Here is a 26,693-nt window from a genome sequence, read left to right as displayed (position 1 = left end):
TTCATGTCAACCTGTTCAACATGAAAACATTTGCTGCAAGTGAGTTGGGTGAAACCTTAATCCAAAATTTAACAAAATTCTACTTGGCAACAGCTTCTTGGAACCTATTAAGTTTGTAAGTTGACAACTGTACTATCCATAAACTGAACAGTACATGTAAATAAAACCGTCCTTGCCTATTTCTTTAACGTGTAATTAAAGTATGTTCAGCCATTCACATAATTTTCTAGTGCTGGGAGAAACGTAGAGAGTAGAAGTCCCCTTTTTGTTTTGTTTCATTTGTTGATGTCGGCTACCCCCCCAAAATTGGGGGAAGTGCCTTGGTATATGTACAGTATGTATGTACAAAGCCAGATGCCTACTAGATTAGGCAATGGTCTACTGTACTGTTTTTATTCACTGTAGTACTCTTAAATGAATGTTAACTTTAGATACAATGCAGATGGCAATAAAAGTGCCTACACAATTATTCTATTCGGTTGGAAATCAAGTGATACTATCACTAGATTTGGACATGTGTACCCTCTCACATATCTCTCGAGTATTCAGACACCAGAAGAATTCCCCCCTCCTTCATGTTACTTCTCTGCGTAACACTGAACATATTCATGCGTCCATCCTAGTCTCATATCATTCTTTTCACTCTTATATTTATTTCTGAACCTCAAACCTAACCCCATAACACATATACATCTTATCTACTTTCCAGTGTTCAACTTATGATATTACAGAATTAATAAAATGAAGAAGTGTTAGATAAGAAGGAAAACATTTAGTATTTATCTCTCTTCTATTACATTTGAGGCAAGTGGACATTTGAACACTTAACTAGATAGTGGGATGAATTGATTTCTGTTTTTGGGTGCTTTAATAAGTGATAATAGATGGAACTATTTGAAAATGTATTTTGAAAGGTTTCTGGTTGTTGAAAATACATTTCAGTACCTGAATTTGGATAGTATTTTCTAAAATATACTTAACCCTTTCACCCAGGCGATATGGACCTTTCCAACCCTTAACCCCCAAGGTTTTCTTTTTTTCACGCACATTTTACTGTATATATATTTTTTTAATTGCTCTAACAGCCTTAATTTTCATCATAGAGAGGTCAGGTTGGTCTCATTCTTTTTGAAAGTGCCTGAAGTTTCTCATAAAGTTATCAAAAAAATGTAAATAGCAGTCTTTTGCAAGGACGTACCAGTACGTCCATGAGGGTAAAGGGATGAGTTTTGTGAAACGTGCCAGTACGTCCATTGGGGGTAAAAAGGTTAATATATTTTTATGTATTTTTAGGATTAAAGTTAGTCATCTCATTTTGAACATTGAATCTTTCATGAGTTTTTTCTTTTTTCAGTTTGGTAAACATGTATAAGGAGTTGGGGAATGACATAGAAGGCTTTTCCCGTCCATCGCATGGTCATCTGATTGGCTGGGCAAAGCAAGGTGAGTCATGAAATTTGTGTACTTGAAAGTTTAGAATATCAAGTAAGGTAATTATTTTATCCTTTCATGGTCATCAGATACTCTCATAGTTATATTTCCAACTGTGTTGTGCATTGTAAACCTATAGACACCCTTCCATTATATTAATTTTGCCTATAGTATCTTTAGCTGCCATGTAACCAAGAGGAGATCATGTATAGGTGAAATATCTACCACTTTATGTAGCATTTGTGAGTTAGCTTTTCTTCTACCCTTTAGGCTTCTGCAGTGGACCACTCTTTGTAGGTCTTAGGAATGATGAAACTAATGAGATATGTATGTTTCTTCTCGTCTCCTCTAACTAAGATGCCAAAATCAGCAATTTAACGTAATGCCTCTGAATTTCAAAGCAATGGTCCTGGGCATTCACTAGCTCAGAAGCATGACAGAAAACTGGTTGTGGGGGTGGCAATAGCCAGACCAAATCACAGGAAATGGAGCTGGAAGATATCTCTTTGAATAACAGTAGATACATTCTGAAGACGGAATGAATTTGAGCAGATAAATATGCATCTCAAAGGATGTTAAGAAATCCACTCTTCCAATGGACTTGTGTATTGACTACTTTTCCAATCCTTTAAGCAATTTGCTGTAAAAACTTGAGTTGGCTCGAGGCTAAAGATGATCGGTTTCCAGCTACGGGCTAATGTCATGGAGAATTGTCCTGTATATCCTCTAATAATATTCTCAGATCATCAATCTCACTTTGTCCAAGTCTTGGATTTGTTGGCATTGAGGGTGTAAGAGTTAAAGACCTTTAGCTCAGATGAGGAAGAAGGGGCTCTTCAAAAGGGACTGTATACTGCTCAGGTGTTCGCCTTGGTAGCAGCTTGGGCCCACTTGCAAGGGATACGTCTGTTAATGTATCTGAATGATTGGATTATGCTGGCCTCCTCTGTGGGGCAGTTGCTACAAGATCAAGATCGGCTTCTCTCTGTCACGATCTGAGAGTTGTGGTAAACTGGGATAAGTTGAATCCCACACCCAAACTGAGGTTGAAATACTTGGGCATCCTGATAGACATTTGTATAGGATATTATTTCATCATTTAAGCTGTTTGATATGAGATTTTTTTCTAGAATAGGAAGGACACTCCACATTCTTTTTATTATTTGGTAGGGTATAAGCTAGTAGCTTAGAACTAAAACCAATTTTATACTTTGAATTTTTTTTTTTGCAGGTGTTTTACTTCTCAATGCATGTTTGACTGTCACTGCTCATCAGGCAAATTCTCATAAGGACAAGGGATGGGAAAAATTCACCGACTCTGTCATCATGGAAATTTCGAAGCGTAACCATGGCGTTGTGTTCTTGCTGTGGGGATCTTATGCTCAGAAGAAAGCGGCTGTTGTAGACAAGGTAAAGCTCTCTCTCTCTCTCTCTCTCTCTCTCTCTCTCTCTCTCTCTCTCTCTCTCTCTCTCTCTCTCTCTCTCTCTCTCTCTCTCAGTACTATCATCTGTATATAGTTACATTCATATTGTTATCATTTTGTCATTTCTCTTTTATGGAGTATTGTTTACTTATCTGTTTGTGGGCTGTGGTACCCTAGCAGTACCAGCCGAACTCGGTTGAGTCCCTCGTCAGGCTGGCAGGAGCGTAGAAAGGAAAGGTCCCCTTTTTTTCATTTGTTTGATGTCGGCTACCCCCCCAAAAATTGGGGGAAGTGCCTTGGTATATAGATATGTCTGTCTGTTTTTATGTACTTTCCTTGTTGTGGCCTTCCCGGTTTTATTTTTCTTTTCCAACTAGGGTTGCATCTTGAATTTTGATAGTAATTAGAATAATTGATCTGTCTGCATATATGCAGGATGATTGCACATCAGTAAATTTTTTTTTCTTGGATATTACATTGAAAAAAAAAATGGTAATTCTATTTAATGGGTTATTAAGAAGAGGAAAATTTGGCTTTAAGAAATATATATTGTTTATGATATATTACAGTATCATAATTTTCTTTTGGCCATTCTTGTTTTCACATCCCTTATGGAAAGCATCGAGCTGCCATTTTTAAATAAGATTGTAGTTTTAAATAAATAATTTAATTAATAAAACTCATACTGTTGGTGTGAGGGATCAATCAAATTGCTTATACTAAGTGTATCATTTTGACATGGTATATCTTGAAAATTACAGAAAGAAAATTATAATCTAAGGTACTCTATACAATAACCTATAGATTTTGCTTTAAAATGGACTTGAATTTTCTTTATCTCTTGAGTAGGTGGGGCATTTGAAGAAAAAAAAAACAACGTATAAATGGAAGAAATTTTAAGAGGTACAAGAAGTTATGATCTTTTCTACTGGTAGTCAGAATTCTTAATTTTGTCAAGTATAGATGATAAGCGTATTGCCTAGAATATACCTCTGGTACAGTAACAAAATATTTTAATAAAGGGCTAATTGTTCTCTTTATTAATTTATTTTACTATCATTATCCAGTAGAATTCTGATGTATGGTACTATCAGGGCTTCGACATGTGATTGTAAAACATCACCTGGTTTCATAGCTGCCTAGATTGGATTGAAGCATTTTCAGTTCTGATCCTCATTCCTGAATACATATTATTATTATTATTATTATTATTATTATTATTATTATTACTACTGTATTATTGAAAGCTAAGCTATAACCCTAGTTAGAAAAACAAGATGCTATAAGCCCAAGGGCTCCAACAGAGAAAAAATAGCCTAGTGACGAAAGGAAACAAGGAAATAAACTACAAGAGAAGTAATAAACAATCAAAATGAAATATTTTATGAATAGTAATAACATTGAATTAGATCTTTTGTATATAAACTATAAATACTTAAAAAAAAAACAAAAAAACAAGAGAATTGAGAGAACAGCGTGCCCGAGTGTACCCTCAAGCAAGAGTACTCTAATCCAATAGAGTGGAAGGCCATGGTACAAAGGCTGTGGCACTACCCAAGACTAGAGAACAATGGTTTGGAGTGTCCCCCTAGAAGAGTTGCTCACCATAGCTAAAAGTCTCTCTTCTACCCTTACCAAGAGGAAAGTAGCCACAGAACAACTACGTTGAAGTAGTTAACCCCTGGAACAAAGGAGAATTGTTTGGTAATCCCAATGTTTTCAGGTGTATGAGGACAGAGGAGAATGTTGTAAGAACAGGCCAGACTACATGTATGTGTAGCCAAAGACAAAATGAGCCGTAACCAGTGAAAGGGATCCAATGTAGTACTGTCTGGCCAGTCAAAGGACCCAATAACTCTAGCGGTAGTATATCAATGGGTGGCTGGTGCCTTGACCAACTTGCTACTTATTTAAAGGACTCTGGTAGTTTGAAAAAATACGGATCACCTCCAAATTTGTTATATTTGAAGAAAATTTGAAAGGGAAATAAATATAAACTTATCTGCCCTCAGGAACTCTTGGTATAAATGCAATGAACCGAGGGAGTGATGGGTGAACTGCAATGGGCAGAGAAATTACTGTACAGTATTATCTAAACAAAATATATATGTTGGTTAAGTGACTCGCAGATAAGATTTATCAGTACAAACAGAATTTTATTAAAAGAATTTATTATTTTGATACTTGCCTGAGAGTCATATAATTCTCCCATTCCTCTGCACTTACAATGGTATATTGGAGTTGAGTCAGGTCTCTAACATCTTCTATAGAATATGTAAGGGGGATTGAGTTTTTCCCCAAGCTTTCTACGTTTCTACCCAGCTGAATGTTTTTATATTTTAAGGTTGAGGCGGCTATGCTTTGTAAACACTTGGAGTGACTCCTTGGTGAATATCGAAATAATGAATTGTGTTATTAAAATTCTGTTTTTCTTATTCAACAGAAGAAGCACCATCTGCTCTGTTCAACACATCCCTCCCCACTGTCAGCACATCGTGGATTCTTGGGATGTAAGCATTTCTCAAAGTGTAATGAGTTGCTGAAGAAAGAAGGCAAGAAGCCAATAGACTGGGGATATCTTCCTCTTGAGTTATAATGCTCTAAGCTGCCGTAAAAAAGTGATTGTGCTACTTTCAAGGAAAATTACTTGTGAAATTTTTCTCAATCGTTTTGAAGTACTTTACAGTATTTCTGTACATTTTTCTGGTTTTGCTTTGCTATTTTTCTTTAGTGTTGAAAGCCTGAGGAAATGGTTTTAGTTCAGTGAGTTTTCCTGTCATTTAAGACCAAGAATTAATGCTCTTTGGACATTATTTACACTGCAGTGGGTTGTAAGTATAGTTAATTTTCAACAAGCAATGCGCTAATTTCAGCCATTTACTATGATTTTTTTTAAGTTTCCAATTATTGTTTTGAAAGGCAATTTTTATTTTAGTTTATAACATACTGTATATGTTGATTGTTTCAAGACTACGTTAAGTTAAATGAATAAAAAAAATGGAAGTGAATAAATAGATAATGAATTTGGTAGATATATGTTTTGAAGTTAATGTGCGTTGTATCTAGGAAATCATAGTTGTAGTGGCTGAAAATGGTTTATGGAGAAGGTTAATGAGACAAATTTTTTCTGTAATTTTAATGTTGATGGCTCTTTGGTACTGTGAATGGAGGCTGTCAAATTTTATAGTACAATACTGCATTACGTTTAGATATTCCGTTTTAATTGTTATGTTGAGACATTCTTTATTTTATGATAAAATGCTATGATGCAAAAGACTTTCAAATTGAGTTTATATGCCAGAAATTAATGGTTTTGTTTTGTATTAAGAGCTGCTGCTTGTCTTACGTATGATAGTATCAAATCTTTTAAAAAATTTTGGATGCATCAGATTTCACAACTGTAGTCTGCGTACTTTTAGGTTATTTAGAAAATGGTTGATATGATTTTGTTTCCTACTTTTGAAATGCTATTTAAATCTATTGATTTCTAAAGAATGTAGATACATTTGATTTCCTATTCTTCGAATATATTTTTTTAACTGAATTACTGTATAGTATTTTACCCTTTAATAAAGATGCGGGCCTTATGGATTATTGATGTTGCATATGGGATTAGATATTCAAGCACAGGAAGTTAACCCTTTTACCCCCAAAGGACGTACTGGTACGTTTCACAAAAGCCATCCCTTTACCCCCATGGACGTACTGGTACGTCCTTGCAAAAAAATGCTATAAAAATTTATTTTTTCATATTTTTGATAATTTTTTGAGAAAGTTCAGGCATTTTCCAAGAGAATGAGACCAACCTGACCTTTCTATGACAAAAATTAAGGCTGTTAGAGCAATTTAAAAAATATATACTGCAAAATGTACTGGGGAAAAAAATAACCCCCTGGGGGTTAAGGTTTGGAAATTTCCAAATAGCCTGGGGGTAAAAGGGTTAAAATTTCATGATAGTCTAATAGATGAGGTTTATCATTATGACATGAATATTATTACTAAGTTATTGTACATATCAGATATTCTTGACATGGTTCCATTGGCCCCTTCTGTGTTGTCTTCTCTCTTATATTTCTCATCCAAGGGACCAGCCACCCGTTAAGATACTACTGCTAGGGAATATTTGTTCCCTCTGGTTACAGTTCATTTTTTCATTCAGCTTATTGTGAAAGTCTTGTAAGATTTTCGGTGATCAGTCTACTCTAAAGAAGTGTTTTAATTCTTTCATTCTACCTTGTTTAGAGTATTGTTCTCCTGTCTGGTCTTCAGCTGCTGATTCTCATCTTAATTTCTTAGACAGTAACTTAAGGTATAATAAATTTCTTATTCCTGATGTAGATATTAATCTCTGGCACTGTTGTTCAATTAGTTTGTTATGCATGTTGCATAGGATTTTCAGTAATTCTGACCATCCTATACATTCAAATCCTCCAGTACAGTGCCATCCTGTTCGTAATACAAGGCATGCAGTTAATTCTAATAGTCACGGCATCATCATGAGGCTCAATACTACACAGTATTCTGGAAGTTTTATTCCAGCTGTGACCAAGTTGTGGAATGATATTCCTAATCGGGTAGTTGTATCGGTATTACAGTACTTCAAAAGTTAACATTTTCAGCAATTGTTTTCATGTTGAACAGGCTGACTTAAGTCTTATTATAGTTTATGTATGAAAGATCTTGTTTTACTGTTGTTACTGTTCTTGAAATCATCATCGTCTCCTCCTACGCCTATTGACGCAAAGGGTCTTGGTTAGATTTCGCCAGTCGTCTCTGTCTTAAGCTTTTAGTTCAATACTTCTCCATTCATCACCTCCTACTTTGCCATGCAGGCCTGGGTCTTCCAATTCTTCTAGCGCCTTGTGGAGCCCAGTTAAACGCTTGGTGAACTAATCTCTCTTGGGGAATGTAAAGAGCATGCCCAGTGAGGAAAGGAAATACTTGAACTATATGAGAAGTAATGAACAATTAAAATATTTTATTTTAATTGTTCATTACTTCTCATATAGTTTAAGTATTTCCTTATTGCCTTTCCTCACTGGGCTATTTTTGCCTGTTGGAGCCCTAGAGCATATAGCATCCTGCTTTCCCAACTAGGGTTGTAGCTTTAGCTAGTAATAATGATAATAATAATAATAATGATAATATTCTAAATAGTCTCTCCTCTTTCCTCATACACCTGGCAGCACTTAGAAAACCAAAAAATACTTCTTCACTGAAGGGGTTAACTAAAGCAAGGTAACTGTTCAGTGGCTACTTTCCTCTTGGTAAGGGTAGAAGAGACTTCAGCTATGGTAAGCAGCTCTTTTAGGAGAAGGTCACTCAAAAATCAAACCATTGTTCTCTAGTCTGGGTAGTACCATAGCTTCTTTAACATGGAGTTCTCTTGCTTGAGGGTACACTCAGGCATATTCTATTTGTTTCCATATTTCCTTTCCTTACTGGGTTATTTTCCCTGTTGGAGCCCTAGATTTATAGCATTCTGCATTTCCAACTAGGGTTGTAGCTGAGCAAGTAATGATAATAATAATAATCTGTTGTTTTGGTGTCAGGCTCAGTTGTTTGTCTTTACCCTGCGACTGATTTTACCTTTCATTTATGAAAATATCCTTAAAGCAAAGCCTGTTACCATCTAAGTCTCAATTATCTCTTTACTAAATGATAGTAATACTAATCAGTTACATTTCTGGATTTATTGGACTTTCTAAAAGTGCTTGTACTGTAATTAATGAGGCGGTAAGGCAAAACATTTGGACCATTTGCTTGGAACAGTCAGTTTGTGCTGTGTAAGGTACATTGTGGGAAGTACCCTGCTACTTTGCAAGGGGACTTCAAAGTAGCAGGGTACAGTGAGAAAAAAAATCCCCTGCTACTTTGCAAGGGGACTTCAAAGTAGCAGGGTACAGTGAGAAAAAAAATCCCCTGCTACTTTGCAGGGGACAGAAATTCAAACCACCCTGTTGAGATTAATTTTTAGTTTAATTTTTAAAGCTAATGTTTCTATGAAATGTTCCTCTACGGTACTATGCAAATATCAGCACACTGCATTTCAGATTTTCCCTTTGACATGACATGTAGAGTTGTTCCCATTCATAAAAAAAAATTCCTTTGTTCCGTAACCGAAATACAAACCACGCTATTTACATTGGGTTTACCTTTTAGCGCAGCTGAAATGGCGAGCCATTAGAATTTAACGAGGGTGTATTACCCCCGCGCTAGTTAGCGGGGGGTAGGGGAGTGGTAGCTAGCTACCCCTCCCCCCCCTCACACACAGGTGAATGCTCACTTTCACTTTTGGCTCGGACTGGGACAGACGTCTCTGTCTTGGTCCTCGCTTGGCAGCCATTGTTTGTTTTGTCTTTACTTAATCACTTACTTTTCTTTTACTCAATATATATGTAAACATGTTTTCATGTTTGTATACATATATTTGAGTATAGAAATCAGTAAGTTTCCTTTTCAGAGTTGTGTGTGTAGTGTACGATATCTCCGTGGAGTCCGCGGCAGTTAGGCCACCACGGCGTAATTTTATGGGTTGCGATCGAGTTTAACTTCGGTCTTTCTCTCTCTCTCTCTCTTGAGGTCGTTCACCCTTTTACTACGTTTTACTACGCCCCTTGTAGCTTCCTTCCTGTGTGGGGCGGGGTTGCTACGCCGTACATTTTGTCTCAATTAGTTTATGAATCTAATTGTAGTTGTTAATTTTTCAGCTTGTAGAACGATTCCTTTCGGGGTTTTCGTTCTTTCTTTAGTGTTCATTCTTTTTTAAATTACATAATTACATAGTTTCATAATTATAATTGTTATAATTCTGTTTTGGTTACAGCTCTCCTTCGTGAGTGTAAGTGGATGTGAGGGCACGTGCCTGTTGTGTAATTCTTGTTTCCTTTCCCTCGGGATTCCTCTTCGGAGCCTTCCCGGGGGAATGAATGTGTACTAATGATTTTTGTTTTATTTTTTTTTTACAGTTACCGATCTAGTTCATTTCTGTAATATGGCAACGGTGTGAGCTGTCTTGTTGAGTCCTGGGGATTCGGCTGTTGCTGCCTCCCCTTTGGATTTTCGTCAGGGGCGTGTCTCCTTCTACTGGAAGTACTCCCGTGACGATTGACAGCTCTCCAGTTCATTTTAGAACTCTCAGGAGGCTTGCCTCCTTGGGTGGGTAACTTTCCTTCCGAGGGAAGTTTTTCCTGTCCAGGCTTGAGTTTTCCCCTTTTGGGGCGTTCTTCTCTTGCCTTTTTTTCGTGCGACTATGCTCTTGGTGCTGAGTGGTCACACCTGCAGTTTCACTCAAGGGGCTGGGCAACTGCAGGAGCCCCTCTTCGGAGGATTGCTCCCTTTAGGTCACTGGCTGACCAGTCTCTTCTACGAAGTGTTTCTCTTTCGTTCGCGAGAGAGTACACTCATAGAGACTCCTCTTAGGAGGATTCTTCTGCTGCGGTTGCTGTTGGCCTCCTTCGCCGTAAGGCTCACCGTCCGCCTCGTCGTAAGGGCCTCTCATCTCCCTATAAGGGTGCTAAGAGGCGCCTTTTTGAATCTCCGTTTGCAGCCTACAACTCCTTCTTCTTGATCTTCCGCTCTGGTGCAGATGGACAGCAGTCTGACCTCGTCTTCCGACGGACAACGGTCTTCCCGACGGACAACGGTCTTCCCGACGGACAACGGTCTTCCGACGGACATCAGTGTCCCGGCGGACAGGCAACGGTCTTCCGACGGACATCTGTCTCCCGACGGACATCTGTCTCCCGATGGACAACGATCCCTTCGGGGCAAAGGGTGGCCTCCCACGGGGGTTATTCCCTTGCGTGTCAGGGTTCCCCTGCGCGCCCTTCTGCTGTGTTCTCTCCTGCTCCTGCTCAGCGTTAGCGCACAGGCGCTCTCCTGCTCATCAGCGCTCTCCTGTTCGCCAGCGCTCTCCTGTTCGTCAGCGCTCTCCTGTTCGTTAGCGCTCTCCTGTTCGTCAGCGCTCTCATGATGATCATCTCTGCTGTTCCTGTTGGTTCCTGTTACGCGCCCACGTTCGCCCTCGCGATCTAGAACTTCGGTTCAGGTCTGGGTCAAGGACTCTTCTTCTATGCGCAGGCTTCCACACGTTGCCTTCTGCTCGTCAGCGATCATCAGCTCGCCAGCGACCTTAGACGCATCAACGTTCACCTGCTCGCCAGCGATCTCCTACGCGTCAACGTTCACCTGCTCGCCAGCGATCTCCTACGCGTCGACGATCGCCATCGATCTGCCACGCGTGTCAGTTCCCCTGACCACCATCAGTAGGGATCTAGCGCTCGCCTGCTGTGGACCACGATCTCCAGTAGCTGAGTCTTGCCGTAGACCTTCCTCCTGCTCGCCAGCGCTCACCTTTTCTTCTGTCCTTCTGTGCGCCAGCTTTCTTCATTTGCCAGCGCACATCTGCGCGCCCTTCTTTGCCACGCACCAATGGGCGCCAACGGTTTTCTGACCGTCTAGGATCGCCTGATTAACAGCTGGCTTCAGCGCTCACCTTCCTGATGCACCTGCGCGCCTTCTGTTAGCGCGATGCGCGCTAACCATCACTAGTCTCTCTCGCGTTGGCAATCGCCTATGCACCCGCGCGATTCTTCATCTGCTCGCTAGCGTTTTGTTTACGCAACACCGCTCGCCGACGCGCCATCGCTCGTCAACGCGCCATCGCTTGCCGACGCGCCATCGGTCTCCCGACCGCCTGTGCTCACCCGCGCGCCCACATGCCTGCGCGGCCACACGCCCACGTTCCTGCGCGACCACACACCCACGTGCCTGCACGTCTACGCTCATGCGCGACCGCGCACATACTCTCCAATGTTCGCCCGCGCGCGAACCAATGGTATTCCATCGCACGAACGGACGGTTTCCGTCGCGCGGACGGACGGTTTCCGTCGCGCGGACGGACGGTTTCCATCGCGCGGACGGACGGTTTCCGTCGCGCGGACAGACGGTTTCCGTCGCGCGGACGGACGGTGTTCCGTCGCGCGAACCGACGGTGTTCCGTCGCGCGAACCGACGGTGTTCCGTCGCGCGAACCGACGGTGTTCCGTCGCGCGAACCGACGGTGTTCCGTCGCGCGAACCGACGGTGTTCCGTCGCGCGAACCGACGGTGTTCCGTCGCGCGAACCGACGGGGTTCCGTCGCGCGAACCGACAGGGTTCCGTCGCGCGAACCGACAGGGTTCCGTCGCGCGAACCGACAGTGTTTCTTCGCACGAACGTCGGCTTAATTCTTGCAGTATCCATAGCTCGCCTACGGGTTATCGCTCGCCGACCACCAGCTCTCGCCTTTCTTACCACGCTCGCCCTCCTTCTGCGCTCCTTCGCTCACCTTCGTTTGCGTTCCTGCGTGACCGCGCATGGGCGCTTCCACGTTCGCCCACGCGCAAATCATTGATTTACCATCGCGCGAGCTCCAGGGCGATTGCGACCACGATTCCCTTGGGGTTTTCGCAGCATGGCCAGCCTGGCGAGTTCTTCTGGAGCGTATTTCCAGAACACGGCCTCACCCCGTAAACGCAGAACATGGCACATGCAAGAATAAGAAGAATCTTCAGGGAGGTTTGAGCATCACTACTCTTTCCAGAACCTGGGTTAGCCCTTCCCCGTTATTCCCTGGAAGGATTTTTGGCGCGGGGCTTTCCGTTCGAGATTTCTCCATCGGCCAAGGGGTGACTGCTTACCCCTTCCTCTTCTCCATCTCGTGTAAGGGGCTTACCAGGTCCTTTCCCTCCTCGGTTACGGCCCGAGGTTTGGTTCAAGGAAGCTACAGGAAGGTCATGGGTACTTTCCTCCTCTCGGGCTCAGGCACCTTGGCGTTTCGTCGTTAAGTATCTAACTTGCGGGCAAGCTCGATGTTGGACCATCTGGACGCGCTGACCGAGGGCTTCCTTTCGGGTGTCTCAGACACCCTTCCATCCTTGAGAAGAGTTTGATTGTGCCCAAGGACAGAGACATAGACAGCGGCTGTGCGGAGGAAGTCGACTTCCGTTTACACTCCTCCAAGGTGCTTTCTTCCAGACTCTGCAGGGCTCCAGCGCCTTTTTCTTTCAACCACGCCGGCCTAAGTTATCGGTTACGACAACTGAGACAAGGTGCCCAATTGCAGTTTCCTCCTGTCAGGAACAGATGGCACGGGAGGCTCCCCCGGGGGGGGGGGGGGGGGGGGCATATTGCAGGTTTCATGCTGGGAGGATTCCTAAGGTTACTCATCCGGATGACAGCTTCCCGATGCCCATTCCCGCACGATCTCTGTGATCAGCCAAGGATATCGCGCCTGCCGTCTCTGTCAGCGAATTCAGTGTCTCTGAACCTCTATGCCATAGGGTTGGCAAGAGTTTGCCCGTTTGGGCAAAATGATCCATACCTTAGGAGAAGGTCCTCCATAGGATCATCGACGGCTTCACCCCGGCTTCTTCAGTCGATCCTTTCTTTTAAGGAAGTATCTGAGACGGGAGTTCCGTAGTCGACCTCTCAGCCCTGATCATGTTTGTCGAACAAACTTCGTCCAGCGTGGAACAGCAGATTCGATCAGACTGGTAACGAGGCGACAGGACTCCTTAAACCCTGGATCGGAAGGACGGGTACTTTCAGTTTCCATTCCATCCATCTTCCAGGAAGCTCGTGGAATTCAGCCTAGACTGCAGGTATTCCTGCTTATGATGCAGTGTGGCGATCCCGCCGGGGCATCGCAGGTTTTTTTTCCCCAGAGAACTCTCCCGGCTTTCCTCATGGCCGCTCAGGTGCAGGCTTCCGCCTCCTTCGCTTTTTGGAGGTCTGGTCAACTCCGGTAGGCTCGGGTTCAACCTTCTTCAGCGCCGGGACAAGCTTCCGGATGCTTACCATGAGTGGGGGTTCATGGTATTTTGCTAGGAGCCTTCTCTTCTTCTGCCTCAACATCTGGAGTATCTGGCCATGATATTGAGTCAACGGCCTTACCACGTTGGAAACCTCGCTTTTCGTCCGTCCAGCGAGGTTAAGCAACGTCGGTTCTGGTCGGTACTTGGATGGGTGACCACCTGGGGACGCCAGATTCTGTTGCCACCTCCTCCGAGCCTTCCCTTCAGTTGACTGTGGCAAGGCTGAGGAGAGTCGCAGTACCTGTTCTCGGTCAAGTAGAGCTTTCAGCCCTACCTTGGAACGTTTCCTAGTTCTCCTTTCCTCATTGACCCGTCTATAGTTCCGGTGGTTTCAGGCAACGATTAACCGGACTTTCTGGCCCCTCTGGGACCAGCGGAACTATTAGACCTGCAGTGGGTGTTGACCTATGGAACCTCTTGATGGGAGTGGATATTCTCGTCCTTTCCCCACATTCTTGATGCTGTTCTCGGACTCGTCAAAGAAAAGGGGTGTGTGTGGGGGGGGGGGCATGTTCCGGTCCAGGCCTGTGGTCAGGACCTGAAGGATACCTCTCCATCATTCAGGAAGGCTTAGGGGCCGTAGTCTGGCCCCTCTACAGATCCTACAGCTCCTGCCGAGTCGCTCCGTGTGCGTCGACTTTATGATTCTGGCGTGTTCTAACCAGCAGGGGACGCATTTTCACACCTTCACATCTTGCAGTAGAGATACCGAGATGATTGAGATACTCTCAATACCACCATCGGCTCTCATTCCAGGCAGAGAAATGTTCTCTCCGACTATCCGAGCAGAGCCTCGTAGAGAGAGTGTACCTTGGGATCTTTGGCCTTGAGTAACCAGCAAGTCCTGGTCTTGGGGACCTGATCGCGACAGCTTGGAACCTCAAGCTTCTGCTGTTCTTCCCCCCCGTCTCAGATCCCGAGACTCTGGCAAGATGCATTCCGGTGATGGTGGGACAACTTCGACGCCTGCGTCTTCCCTCCTTTGTTGTCTGTGGAGAATGGGTCTCAACAAGACCAGGTTGTCTGTCAACCTTTCAATGGGAGAGCTCCACTGGGACTATGCGCAGAACGGTTTCTGGACCCTCTGCTTCCCCTGACGGAACTCCCGGGAGAGCTTCTCCCACGGCACAGACTACTCAAACAACCACACTGCAACATCTATCACGAGCCGGGGCGTCGCTTCGGCTTCATTCCTGGAGACACTACGCCTCCTCCTCAAGAAGAGACAACCCGCTACAGTCGCGGGACGGAGGTCGCGTCATCTGCGATAGTCATCCACAGGGGTCTTCCAGGCGAAGTGAAGAGTCTTCGGTGGTTGGTGCCGTAGTAGATATACCTCTTCCCTTGAGGCCTCTTCTCCAGCATAACGATCTTATTGCCTTTCGGCGGGAGGAATCTCCTTTCCGCTCAGCAATGAAGCCTGTCGCTCAGCCTTTCCCTGACCTTCAGGCTTAAAGGAATAACTTTTTCCTTCCCGCTGGATCTTTCCTCGCTCATGCGAAGCTACGAACGTCCCTGCCCTAGTCGGAGTGAGACCTCCAACTTGGAGCATGGCTCGGACTTTTTAGTCCCTTAAGAGATCTTCTCAAGACCCTTTACAACAGGCCTCTGATTGTTTTCCGTCTTGGGTCTCCTGCTCACTCTGGCCGCGGCCAGTGTGTAAGCAATCTTCTTGGTCTCGTACGACTCCGCCCTTTCTAAGGAAGGGGGGAAGGCAACATTCAGGTTCGCTCCTGAGTTGTTGGCTAGACTCAGAATCTTGGGGTCCCGGCCCTTCGGTCCAATTCCTTCAAGATTTCGAGTCTCCATTGTGTATCTGACGTCCCAAAACCTTCTCCTTCTTGCCAGTAAAGGAATCGGGGGTTAGCTTTGGGAACAGCTGCAGTTTGTCCTCAGTTGCAGCCGATTTGGGAGCACAAGGAGGACACGGGGGAGAGTCACCAGTATACCTCTTCAGATCGGACTCAAGGACATTCATCTCGACCTGTCTCCAGACCCTCCCCCGTCACATCGCCCTACAGCACGATGTTGGATACATCGTAACATCCCTCGCCTTTGAGTAATACTACTCTGTGACGCAGGTGCTACGAACTGGAGTCTGGAAGTGTCTAATGACCTTCGCAGCCCGCTTCCTGCAGGGCGTGACCCACAGGAGTTTCGATACGTTTTCTATCGCTCTGTGGTGGCTACACAACAGCTGGTCTAACCTCAGGCTCCTTTTTGGACAGGTAGCAGAAGGTTGAGGACATTGTTATCAGGTTTTAGTCTGCATGAACGAAAGAAGTATGTCTGGCCCTTACTTCTTTCTTCATCATCCCCTCTACGGGGAAGCAGCATCCTGGTCTCTGCATAGCTGACCTCGAACCTCTGCAGGTAAACCATGCTTCCTTGTGTTCCGAGTATTGAGTCAATACTGTCGCGTCCCCCATACCCTGACGAGGTGGTATTGGGAACGTCCTAACCCAGAGTTCCTTCTGGAACTCCGGGTCACACTTCTTCCTTCACACACAAGCTTACGTAGGCCACATGGTTCCTTGCGGAGCAAGGAACTTGTGAGGTGCAGGGACTCCTTTTCTCGAGTGCGACTCACTCGGATTCTGAGTCCCCGGGTAAAGCCAAAGCCAGTATGGCTGGGGACTTTCCACCCTACCTAAGGGGTAAGTCACCCAATGTAAATAGTGTGGTTTGTATTTCGGTTACGGAACAAATGACAAATTCGAAGATAATTTGTATTTTTCCTAACCATACAAACCTTAGCTATTTACACATATTTGCCCGCCAGTCCTGTCCCCCAAGACAAGTCCTACCTCTAAGTGAAAGTGAGCATTCATCTGTGTGTGGGGGGGGGAGGAGGGGTAGTTAGCTACCACTCCCCTACCCCCCGCTAACTAGCGCGGGGGTAATACACCCTCGTTAAATTCTAATGGCTCGCCATTTCAGCTGCGCTAAAAGGTAAACCCAATGTAAATAGCTAAGGTTTGTATGGTTAGGAAAAATACAAATTATCTTCGAATTTGTCATATTTTCTTAATAAAATCAGATTTGAGATATTTCAAAACCCCTCACCTCGCTCCCTAGATAATAAGCGGTATAAACCTTTTGGATTTTTTTCTTGTATTTACTAAAACTGTGATGTTGTACTTAGAATATAAAAGCCAATACATCAGTGAAATTACTGTACTGTACAGTGAACCCTCGCTACTTCGCGGTTCGACCATCGCGGATTCACCACTTCGCGGATTTTTTTCATAACCCATGTCTATACATATATTGCGGATTTTCCGGAAATATCGAAAATACCGCGATGTGACCGATGGTGCGAGATTGGAGAAAGTAAGGAAAATTGAATCATGATTGATTTTCAATATAAATGAAACTTTGAGGAGCAACAAAGATATCATTTGTTAGAGAGATAGAGAGAGGTAAGGAATGGGAGGTAGTGAAAAGTAGCCCACAGAGAGAGAGAGAGAGAGAGAGAGAGAGAGAGAGAGAGAGAGAGATAGGTAGAGAGAGAGAGAGATAGAGGGGGGTTTAAATGTAATAAACAAAAAAATTTGATAGGTTATAACACATTGGTGCTTATGTAATATCAACTGTATACTGTAGACGGTTTGAATAAGTTAAGAAATGGTATAAATGATACTTTGTTAGTGTATTCGTACACACTCAAGAGCGGCAGCTAGATGACAGCTGATCTAATCACAGCCAAAAGTAAAAAAAAAAAAGTCAACAATACTCGATTTTTAAAACACACCCGAAATTTAAAAACAAAAGTACACGCTTTCTTAATGTGCAATTAACTATTTAAAGAGTGGCAATTTTCTAGAATAAAATGATATTTCCCAAAAAATAGTGGTTTGCTGATGAAATCGGATGCCCTATTTTTAGCTAAGATTGAAATGGATGTAGACTCGGCCTAATTATTTCGTTTCGTATTTAATTGACACTAAGAAAACTAATTTTAGTTTCTTCATCTAAATGTAAGTATTGTATAACACGAGAGAGAGAGAGAGAGAGAGAGAGAGGAGAGAGAGAGAGAGAGAGAGAGAGAGAGAGAGAGAGAGAGAGAGAGAGAGAGAGAGAGAATGAATCAGCTGTTGTAATCAAATGGCGTGTTTTTGTTTCGTGAGAATTTCATTGCCACGACTTTAACAACAACATACTGTACTGAACTTTACAGTATTATACAGACTACTGTAATATGATAAAGTAAAATATTTGTAATCTATTTTATATGAAATGGGGCTATTTTTGTTTTGTTTAAAATTTACATTTGCGTATGTAAAACAACTCTCTCTCTCTCTCTCTCTCTCTCTCTCTCTCTCTCTCTCTCTCTCTCTCTCTCTCTCTCTCTCTCGTAGATTGTTTTCCTGCTTTGCTACGTATGTATGATTTTATATAGATACGGTAAATAATATTTGTAATAACATATTTTATAAAAGCTTTTACTGTAATATCATTATTTATCACTTTCATCATGCGGGTTAAATTCCTTAGTTTGTTTACTGAGCGTACTTTATGACGGCGTCATAAAGAAAAAAATTTCATTTGGAAGTCCTAAGAAAAATTAAGTAAAACATTAGTAATAACCAAATCAACATACTGTACTGAATAATCAATATAATTGATGCAAAAACTAACCTATAAACAGATGTGTAAATGCGTCTGTTTCTTCATTAGGATCAGAGATAAACGTAAACAAAACATTGGTTGCCATTTTTTATCGTGCTTTTTGGCGTGTTTAGGAAACGCATGATATAAAGTCGCCTTTAATATTTGTGCCTGTTTTAGTTTAGGGTACTGTATTACATGCATTAAGTGTTCTGTACATTAAAGGGTAGTTTGTTAATAGTACTACGTACAAGGGAAGGTTTTAAAAGTCTGAATATACATGTTAAATAAATAGGTAAATATGGTGTTACTACTTCGCGGATTTTCACCTATCGCGGCCGCGTCTGGAACCTATCTACCGCGATAAACGAGGGTTCACTATACTGTATTGTACAGTACATTAAAATTTTATACTCTCTCTCTCTCTCTCTCTCTCTCTCTCTCTCTCTCTCTCTCTCTCTCTCTCTCTCTGTGTTTGCTTTTATGGATAAAAATTGAAGAATATATCAACAGAGATGGAGTGATAAAAGTTGCTTTAATGGATAAAAATTGAAGAAAATATCAACAGAGATGGAGTGATAAAAATTGCAGAGGATTTCTATACTGTATAATGCTATACAATAGTGAAATAAATAGCTTTGCCAATAGAAATATTGAAACACCTGAGCCTGTACCAAACATAACAGTAGAAGAAATAAAGAAAGCATTACAAGGTATGAAAAGAGGCAAAGTAACAGGAGAAGATAGACTAACAATTGATTTAATAATGGATGGCGGAGATTTTATAGTATTAAAACTGGGCCAAACTTTACACAAAATGTTTGCAAGAACGCTCTTTGCCTACAGGTTGGGAAAACTGTTATCATACTAATTCACAAAAATGGAGACAAAAGACCTGAAAAATGATTTCCCAATAAGTTTATTCAGTAATATATGGAATTTTTACAAAGATCATATTAGGCCAAATAGAAAGACAGCTTGACTTTGATTAACCGAGAGAGCAGGGAGGATTTAAAAGCTGGTATTCAACAACTGACCTTATCCATGGAAAACTCAACAGAATATGACAAACGTAAGTGTGGCATTTATCCGTTGAGAAAGCCTTTGATTCAATCAAAACTTCAGCAGTAATGAAAGCCCTTCAAAGAAAAAGAATAGATGAATCCAATGTTAAAACACATGCAGATATCTATCCAGGAAGTACTTAAAGATAGTGAGGAAATTCAAATTGAGAAAGGAGTTAGATAGGGAGACCCCCATCTCTGCTATTATTCACAGCATGCCTAGAAAAACCTTATAAGAATTTACATTGGAAAAATTTATAAATTAATATTAATGGGGAATACCTTGAGCAGTACCAGCCAAACTCGGTTGAAGCTCTCGTCAGGCTGGGAGGAGTGAAGAGAGGAAAAGTCCCTTGTACTTTTTTGTTATGTCTGCTACCCCACAAAATTGAGGGAAGTGCATTGGTAAATGAATGAATGGACCTTAACAACCTAAGAATTGCAGTCTGCAGATGACAGTTCTATTTACTGAATCATGGGAGAAATTGCAAAAGATGATAGAAGATTTAAATAGAGAAATCAGATGTAGGACTGAAAATTATTATGAGTAAAACTAAGATGATGATCAAGGAATATGCAGACAACAAATAAGGGTTATGGGCAAACCTCTAGAGATTGTTAATGAATATATTTACTTAGTACAGACAGCAAATGTTCCCCCAGGGCATGAAACTGGAATTAAAAGGAGGATATGCATGGGATGGAGAGCTTTTCGTAAACAAAATGAGATTACAAAAAGTAAAATACCACTCTCCAAAGAGAGAAGTATTCAACCAGATGTTCCTACTAGTATCAACTTGCGCATTGGAAACTTGGAGCCTTACTAAAGTCCTAGAACATAAGCTAGTTACAACTCAAGTCATTAATTGTTGTTATATTTCTCCTTTGAAAACCTTGCAATTCACTTTGATTTTAATGGTAATGCACACCTTTTACATAAATACCAGAGTATACTTTCATATGTTAGGATTTATAAACTATGGTCTTGTTACACCCTTCATCAATTATGTAAATTATGAGAGAATAATCTTGCTCCCATTTGTCTAAAGGTAAATTTTAGAAGTAACGGTAATTAAAAAGTAGATTGTTCCCATTTCAGATAATGTTTGCTTCACTGAAAAATAGACAGCAGGACAAAGTTTTGGGACGAGGCAGTTAGCCAAAGCATGTGAAATAAATAGAAATAACAAATTTAGACTTTTTGCATTTATAGAGGACCTTAAAATATTTTGAGGAATCAGTTGGAATCTCTTCAGGACAATTAGTTCCAAAGTTAATTTTAAGCAACAATATACAAACCTTCTGTCCTTTAAAGTAGGCAATGTTTTCAGAGGAGCCGGAACGGCCGTTGAAATTGTTAATGAGGTAGTTAATGGCAAGTAAGAAGTCCCGCTCACTCCTGTCAAAGACAAAAACTTTTCACTCTTGTCTCCAGCTGTAACGAACACATACAGTACTGTATTGTTGGGTCCTATCCAAGGCTATTTAATCTTTTCTCATACTTTTTTGTAAATGGTTAATTTTGGCTTTGTATTAGAGATGAAACAAAGCAGGATTTTGCATGCGACCGAAGGATGGACACTTTATCAGTTTATGGAAAGTCGATAGATCCACATTTACTCTGTGAATTTTAGGGGCGTGATTGTGCGTAATTACATTATCTCCATATGCCAAGTAAAACTTGTCTTGTTTGGCTACCGGGGTAACCAGGGACCCGAGCCTTGACCCCTGGTGTCCAGAGCGCCAAGCCATGACACAGGATCACAGCTACGGCCACGTGCATTGTCCCACATCGCTACCGGGGTAGCTGAGGCATGGAGCCACGATATAGGGTCACAGCCCTGGGCCTGAGTATTGGTTCTGTGGTGCAGACTCCGGCCATGGGGTCGTCCACCGCTCCTAAGAGAGTTGGCGTGGAAAAGAGCCCTTTCCTATGACTACGGCTGACTGGACATATTTGACTTCTCAGAAGAAGCGAACAGAGTCGGAAGTCGAAGAGGACAACAAAGAAGAAGAATGCACATGTTTCTTCTGTAAAATCTTCCCCTTTGCTTCTGCAAGCAGAGGAGTTGAGGTCTGAGAGACCAAGACAACGATACTCTCCCAACAGGAAAAGCCACAAGTGTTGCTCAAACAGGAACCACAATATGGGGGAACACTGTCATGGGGAGGGGTAGTCATAAATACAGGGGGCGAGGAAGATGCTAAACCTCCAGGCAAAAGGGTCTGGGTGAAGTACAGGGTAAGCAAGAGACAAGGGATGTCCGGGCAGGGGGAGATGCACAGGAACCTACCCCCCTGGTACTGTGGACACCCTAAGTCCAGGGAGGGGGAACCATTGCAGACATCACTGGAGTCACAACACTGGGAGCACAATGAACATGCACTTCAACAATGGCACTGAGGAGCCTTTCAAGGCCAAAACTTTCCATAGCTCACACTTGAAGTCAGTGTAAGCACAAACAGAGAAGAGCCTCTAACCTCCCATGGGGTCCACTGAACACTGGGTGAACCCTATGCGTCACCAAAACCAGAAAGCCCATGAATGTAGTTCCGAGGAATCCTTGCTCCTGACATATACTCCCCAGAGATCGAGTCAGGAATGTAAGCAAGGAGTGAGAAACTGGAGGAGTGGAGAAGAGAAATGGAAAATAGAGGACTGAAGATCAGCAGGAAAAAGACAGTGTATTTGAGATTGAAAAATGGCGAGAATGGGGAAGTTAGTTTACAAGGAGAGAGATTGAAAAAAGTTGAAAATTTCAGGTATCTAGGATCAACAGTTGCAGAGGATGGCGATCTGGGGGAAGAAATAAACCACAGAATACAAGCAGGATGGAAGAATTGGAAAAAAATGAGTGGAGTACTATGCAACAGGAAAATAGGGCTTAAGTTGAAAGGTAAAGTACACAGGACAGTTGTGAGACTGGGAATGATGTATGGAGCGGAAACGTGGGCAATAAAGAAGACAGAAGAGAAGAAGATGGATGTGGCAGAGATGAGAATGTTGAGATGGATGTGTGGGGTGACAAGAAGAGATAAGATACGGAATGAGGTAATTAGGGGTACCACAGGAGTTAGAGAGCTATCAGATAAGATCCAAGAAAGTAGACTGAGGTGGCATGGTCATGTCATGAGAAGAGATGGACAGTATATTGGGAGGAGAGTGATGGAAATGGAGGTACAGGGAACGAGAAGAAGAGGGAGACTAAAGCGAAGGTGGGTGGACTGTATAAAGGATGACCTTCGATCAAAAGGATTAACCGGTGATGAGGTATGGGACAGAGGTAGAAGGAGAAAGCTGACCAGAAACATCGATCCCACATAAAGTGGGAAAAGATGTAGGCAAAGAAGAAGTCGTCATTCTCCTTTCGTCTGCAAATTCCATCATCTAAATTGTTCTTACAGAAAGCTTAGTTTACAGATCTGGAAGAATAAAAATAGCTGTTGGACCATTTATTCATATGACAAAGATCCAGTACAAGTGAATCTTCATCAAAGAACACTACTTATTAGAAGAAGTCATAACTTCTTCCTCTTTGTCTGCATCTTTTCCCACTTCTATGTGGGGTCGATGTTTCTGGCCAGCTTTCTCCATTACCTCTGTCCCACACTTCATCACTGGTTAATCCCTTAGATCGAAGGTCATCCTTGATACAGTCCATCCACCTTCACTTTGGTCTCCCTCTCCTTCTCGTTCCCTGTACCTCCATTTCCATCACTCTCCTCCAAATATACTGTTCATCTCTTCTCATGACATGACCATACCACCTTAGTCTACTTTCTTGGATCTTATTTGATAGTTCTCTAACTCCTGTGGTACCCCTAATCACCTCATTCCATATCTTATCTCGTCTTGTCAACCCACACATCCATTTCAACATTCTTGTCTCTGCCACATCCAGTTTCTTCTCTTCTGTCTTCTTTATTGCCCACGTCTCCACTCCATACATCATTGCCGGTCTCACAACTGTCCTGTGTACTTTACCTTTCAACTTAACCCCTATTTTCCTGTTGCATAGTCCTCCACGCACTTTTTTTTTTCCAATTCTTCCACCCTGCTTGTATTCTGTGGTTTATTTCTTCCCTTAGATCACCATCCTCTGCAACTGTTGATCCAAAATACCTGAAATTATCATGTAAATTATTCTCCCAGAAACCTTAGTATACAGATCTGAAAGAATAGAAGTGGGAAAAGATGTAGACAAAGAAGAAGAAGAATGAATAAGAATGGATGTTGGACCATTTGTCCACATGACGAAGATCCAGTACAAGTAAATCATCAGAGAACACTGCATACTAGAAGAAGTCATTCTCCTTTCGTTTGCAAAATCCATCATCTAAATTATTCTCCCAGAAACCTTAGTTTACAGATCTGAAATAATAGAAATAGATGTTGGACCATTTGTCCACATGACGAAGATCCAGTACAGGTGAATCTTCATCAGAGAACACAGCATACTAGAAGAAGTCATTCTCCTTTTTTCTGCAAAGCCCATCATCTAAATTATTCTCCCAGAAACCTTAGTTTACTGATCTAAAAGAATAAAAATAGATGTTGGACCATTTGTCCACATGACGAAGATCCAGTACAGGTGAATCTTCATCAGAGAACACTGCATACTAGAAGAAGTCATTCTCCCTTTTTCTGCAAAGCCCATCATCTAAGTTATTCTCCCAGAAACCTTAGTTTACTGATCTAAAAGAATAAAAATAGATGTTGGACCATTTGTCCACATGACGAAGATCCAGTACAGGTGAATCTTCATCAGAGAACACAGCATACTAGAAGAAGTCATTCTCCTTTTTTCTGCAAAGCCCATCATCTAAATTATTCTCCCAGAAACCTTAGTTTACTGATCTAAAAGAATAAAAATAGATGTTGGACCATTTGTCCACATGACGAAGATCCAGTACAGGTGAATCTTCATCAGAGAACACTGCATACTAGAAGAAGTCATTCTCCCTTTTTCTGCAAAGCCCATCATCTAAGTTATTCTCCCAGAAACCTTAGTTTACTGATCTAAAAGAATAAAAATAGATGTTGGACCATTTGTCCACATGACGAAGATCCAGTACAGGTGAATCTTCATCAGAGAACACTGCATACTAGAAGAAGTCATTCTCCCTTTTTCTGCAAAGCCCATCATCTAAGTTATTCTCCCAGAAACCTTAGTTTACTGATCTAAAAGAATAAAAATAGATGTTGGACCATTTGTCCACATGACGAAGATCCAGTACAGGTGAATCTTCATCAGAGAACACTGCATACTAGAAGAAGTCATTCTCCCTTTTTCTGCAAAGCCCATCATCTAAGTTATTCTCCCAGAAACCTTAGTTTACTGATCTAAAAGAATAAAAATAGATGTTGGACCATTTGTCCACATGACGAAGATCCAGTACAGGTGAATCTTCATCAGAGAACACTGCATACTAGAAGAAGTCATTCTCCCTTTTTCTGCAAAGCCCATCATCTAAATTATTCTCCCAGAAACCTTAGTTTACAGATCTGAAATAATAGAAATAGATGTTGGACCATTTGTCCACATGACGAAGATCCAGTACAGGTGAATCTTCATCAGAGAACACTGCATACTAGAAGAAGTCATTCTCCCTTTTTCTGCAAAGCCCATCATCTAAGTTATTCTCCCAGAAACCTTAGTTTACTGATCTAAAAGAATAAAAATAGATGTTGGACCATTTGTCCACATGACGAAGATCCAGTACAGGTGAATCTTCATCAGAGAACACTGCATACTAGAAGAAGTCATTCTCCCTTTTTCTGCAAAGCCCATCATCTAAATTATTCTCCCAGAAACCTTAGTTTACAGATCTGAAATAATAGAAATAGATGTTGGACCATTTGTCCACATGACGAAGATCCAGTACAGGTGAATCTTCATCAGAGAACACTGCATACTAGAAGAAGTCATTCTCCCTTTTTCTGCAAAGCCCATCATCTAAATTATTCTCCCAGAAACCTTAGTTTACAGATCTGAAATAATAGAAATAGATGTTGGACCATTTGTCCACATGACGAAGATCCAGTACAGGTGAATCTTCATCAGAGAACACTGCATACTAGAAGAAGTCATTCTCCCTTTTTCTGCAAAGCCCATCATCTAAGTTATTCTCCCAGAAACCTTAGTTTACTGATCTAAAAGAATAAAAATAGATGTTGGACCATTTGTCCACATGACGAAGATCCAGTACAGGTGAATCTTCATCAGAGAACACTGCATACTAGAAGAAGTCATTCTCCCTTTTTCTGCAAAGCCCATCATCTAAATTATTCTCCCAGAAACCTTAGTTTACAGATCTGAAATAATAGAAATAGATGTTGGACCATTTGTCCACATGACGAAGATCCAGTACAGGTGAATCTTCATCAGAGAACACTGCATACTAGAAGAAGTCATTCTCCTTTTTTCTGTAAAGCCCATCATCTAAATTATTCTCCCAGAAACCTTAGTTTACTGATCTAAAAGAATAGAAATAGATGTTGGACCATTTGTCCACATGACGAAGATCCAGTACAGGTGAATCTTCATCAGAGAACACAGCATACTAGAAGAAGTCATTCTCCCTTTTTCTGCAAAGCCCATCATCTAAATTATCCTTCCAGAAACCTTAGTTTACTGATCTAAAAGAATAAAAATAGATGTTGGACCATTTGTCCACATGATGAAGATCCAGTACAAGTGAATCTTCACCAGAGAACACAGCATACTCGAAGAAGTCATTCTCCTTTTTTCTGCAAAGCCCATCATCGAAATTATTCTCCCAGAAACCTTAGTTTACTGATCTAAAAGAATAAAAATAGATGTTGGACTATTTGTCCACATGACGAAGATCCAGTACAGGTGAATCTTCATCAGAGAACACAACATACTAGAAGTCATTCTCCCTTTTTCTGCAAAGCCCATCATCTAAATTATTCTCCCAGAAACCTTAGTTTACTGATCTAAAAGAATAGAAATAATGTTGGACCATTTGTCCATATGACGAAGAACCAGTACAAGTGAATCTTTATCAAAGGTCACTGCGTACAAAAAGTAATTTTCCTTTCCTTTCCAAATTCTATCTTCTAAATTATTTTCACAGAAAACTTAGTTGATTTGAAAAATGAATAAAAATAGAATCACACATAAAATCTTAAGTCATACGAGTTAAAGAAACTTTATCAATGCTGAGATCCGGATGTTGAAGAGCAACTGTCCTTGAGTTACTTAGTTTAAGTTTTCTTTGTGCACATGTCCCCTTTGTCTGCACCATGCATCGAGTGGACCATATCCACATTTAGGTCC

At 41.8% G+C, this 26,693-nt stretch overlaps 1 protein-coding gene across 1 annotated transcript in view; it reads left to right on the top strand.

The window, feature by feature from the left end:
• LOC137629748 (uracil-DNA glycosylase-like) overlaps positions 1 to 6,399 on the top strand; it is a 31,074-nt gene extending 24,675 nt beyond the window's left edge. Inside the window, exons 5-7 of the mRNA XM_068361347.1 lie at positions 1,355 to 1,443; positions 2,663 to 2,841; positions 5,299 to 6,399. Of these exons, the coding sequence (XP_068217448.1) occupies positions 1,355 to 1,443; positions 2,663 to 2,841; positions 5,299 to 5,451 (421 nt within the window). The 3' untranslated portion in view covers positions 5,452 to 6,399. The remainder of the gene's footprint in view (positions 1 to 1,354; positions 1,444 to 2,662; positions 2,842 to 5,298) is intronic.
• The last annotated feature ends 20,294 nt before the right edge of the window (positions 6,400 to 26,693 follow it).

The sequence above is a fragment of the Palaemon carinicauda genome, chromosome 37 (assembly GCF_036898095.1).
Source record: "Palaemon carinicauda isolate YSFRI2023 chromosome 37, ASM3689809v2, whole genome shotgun sequence".
NCBI lineage: Eukaryota > Metazoa > Arthropoda > Malacostraca > Decapoda > Palaemonidae > Palaemon > Palaemon carinicauda.
Note: the sequence above shows the minus strand (reverse complement) of the source record. Positions and strands in the feature narration are given on the sequence as shown.